The 2,653-nt window shown below is 41.2% G+C and overlaps 1 protein-coding gene across 1 annotated transcript; it reads right to left on the minus strand.

Moving 5' to 3' along the window:
* Positions 1-772: 772 nt before the first annotated feature.
* On the minus strand, positions 773-1,933 carry LOC123042464 (uncharacterized). The gene is made up of 4 exons (XM_044464910.1): positions 1,784-1,933; positions 1,532-1,601; positions 1,164-1,371; positions 773-1,035 (listed from the first exon to the last, which is right to left on the minus strand). The coding sequence occupies exons 1-4, from the start codon at positions 1,867-1,869 to the stop codon at positions 818-820; spliced, it is 582 nt and encodes a 193-aa protein (XP_044320845.1). The 5' UTR covers positions 1,870-1,933; the 3' UTR covers positions 773-817.
* Positions 1,934-2,653: the final 720 nt, after the last annotated feature.

Below are 2,653 nucleotides of genomic sequence, written 5' to 3' on the forward strand. Positions count from 1 at the left end.
AATAGAAGAAGACATGGGGAGGGTACGACCTTGCCACCGGAATTTGCAAGACAAATATCAATGCTTACTGAGGAATGGATTCAGTTCCATTCTTCACCTACCAGACCCCCGAAAGTGCAGATTAATCAGTGGGAACCCCCTCCCCAGGACTGGGTTATGTTGAATTTTGATGCTTCTTTCATTGGGGGCTTGGGAACCGGTGGGTGGGGCTGTATAGCGAGAGATGCAGCCGGCGATGTCTTATGTGCTGCAGCTGGCCCCCTTGTGGATGTGTCTGATCCATTGCATGCAGAAGCACTTGCTCTAATGAGGACCATCAATTTTGCAGAGAATTTTGGTATGGGCCGGGTGATATTTATGACAGATTGTTTACCTTTGAAGCAAGCCATAGATGACAGTAATGCAGATCGTTCACAGCTGGGGAGTCTTTTTCGTGAGACCAAGTATCAACTACAGATAGGTTTCTTTCAATTTAAGCTAGTTTAGAAATCACGTGAATGTAATATGCATGCGCATAAACTAGCTAGTTTTGGTTCTAGGATGGTGAGGGGTAGTGAGCGTATTTGGCTCAATGATTTACCTCCTGATGTATTCAGTGATGTGGCCGGTGATTTAACCGTGTCCACTGGTTAATTGGAATGCATGGTGTTCCAGGTAAAAAAAACATTTTGTACAAATCTTGAAGCCCCTAATTATATGGTGAACAACTTAGATGTGACATTCTTAAAAAACATCTAGATGTGAATTGGTCATTCTGATAAAAATAACATAGTTATCTTACAACTTCAATACATATGCCATAACATAATAGTTTGAGTCATGGATCTTCGGTGCTATCTATGTCTATGACGGTGTTATCTATATCAGGAGGTGTCATAAAAGAACTGTATGGCCGCACTAGCATATCTCTCCTGCGGAAGAATTCTTTTTTGTGATCTTGCTTTCCACAGACAAATTCTTCATCACTTGGGTGCAAGATATTGGATTCATCTGGACAAAATGCACACGAGCTGCTAAAGCGGCACAACGGCTTTTCTGTGGACATTATAGAGAAAGATAGAGAGAGGATTAGCTGCAAGTTGCATTAATAGTATGCATATATTCAAGTGGCTAGCAAACACAAACACAGTATGGCGGAATGTGAAGTTAAATTTAGGTAGTACCTAAGATGATGCATGTTTCAACGGCTAGTTCGAGGTACTGTCTATCAAAATATAGCTCAGCGAAAAAGTGTTGTGTCTCAGCGGTGGCATCCACGGGGTGAGCCGAAAAGCAGAGGTGGTACCAGAAAGTTCCCCTAAAACCGATGCAGGCAGCCTTCATCTCCGTGGTCGACTGGGGAGGATACTCAGGATACTCCAACTCGGCACCCTGCATCGCAGTGAACCATTTCAAATTCCCAATCATATGTATTAAGCACTCGCCTAGATGCGTGGTGTGTGTATATGAGAGAGAGAGGGAGAGAGAGAGAGAGAGAGAGAGAGAGAGAGAGAGAGAGAGAGAGAGAGAGAGAGAGAGAGAGAGAGAGTACTGGATTGTTGGAGTTGTAATGTTCGATGGCGATGTCGACAAGCGTAGAAATTCGGACGGCGACGTCCTCTCTGTCCCCAAATAAACAAGTGTACACCAAATAAATAAACAAATGATGGATGGATCTTTCGTTTGATGGTTGGGGCAATCAGACATTCATCCAATGAATCTCATAATAAGAATAAGAATAGATCCGATGCAAGCGCTTAAGCAAATTGGTAAGAAAATTGTCCAGCAGCTAGGAATTACATACTCTTTTGACCTAATAGAGCGGCCAATGTACTTTTTGGAGACTGGGAGAGAGTCGCCGCCGGCGGGGGAAGAGAATAGGGAACCCATGGATGGATCAATCTCTAGTGTTTGTCCGATGCGGTGGCTCTGGCGGCCGGCCAAAGTAGTCCCCGTATATATGTGGTAAAACCGATCGGGATAACAGACGGAGACGGAGATTTTTTATTTTTTTTTTGAGGGGTCGGTCGCTGGCACTCGCTAGCGTCAAACCCACGAGCTTCCGTGCAGGATGCGCTATCTGAACGGGCCGGCCCAGTCGGGGCGACACAACAAAGCCGCCGTTAAAATAGCAAAAACAGCTACCTGGCCGTGCAAATATTTAAGAACTAAACGCAGCGGCAGATCAAAAAAATTTAAACAAACCTTCCATTAAACACTTTTGTGATATATGCTGAATAACATTTAGATACAGATTGAACAATTTTTATGATATCCGATAAACAATTTTGAAACATACATTGAACATTCCTGTGATATAGGATGAACAACTTTTAAGTACACAATGAACTTTTTTTGAAATACGTTGAACATTTTCTTAATATATGCTGAACATTTTGGTAGTGTACGTTGAACATTTTTTTAATACATGATTAACGTTTTTATAATGCATGGTGAACTTTTTCAGAAAACAATGGCATTTTTCTTAATATACGATGAACATTTTTATAATACATGATGAACTTTTTATATACCACACAATAAAAAGAAGAAAAAAGATAAAAGAAGAAGACAAATATAATAGAAAATAAACAAAAAATGAAGGAAAAAGAAATCAAAGCAAAACACAAGGAAAAAACAACTGGAAAACCGAACAAAACAGTGAAAAAACCAG

The sequence above is a fragment of the Triticum aestivum genome, chromosome 2B, assembly GCF_018294505.1.
Source record: "Triticum aestivum cultivar Chinese Spring chromosome 2B, IWGSC CS RefSeq v2.1, whole genome shotgun sequence".
In the NCBI taxonomy this organism is placed as follows: Eukaryota; Viridiplantae; Streptophyta; class Magnoliopsida; order Poales; family Poaceae; genus Triticum; species Triticum aestivum.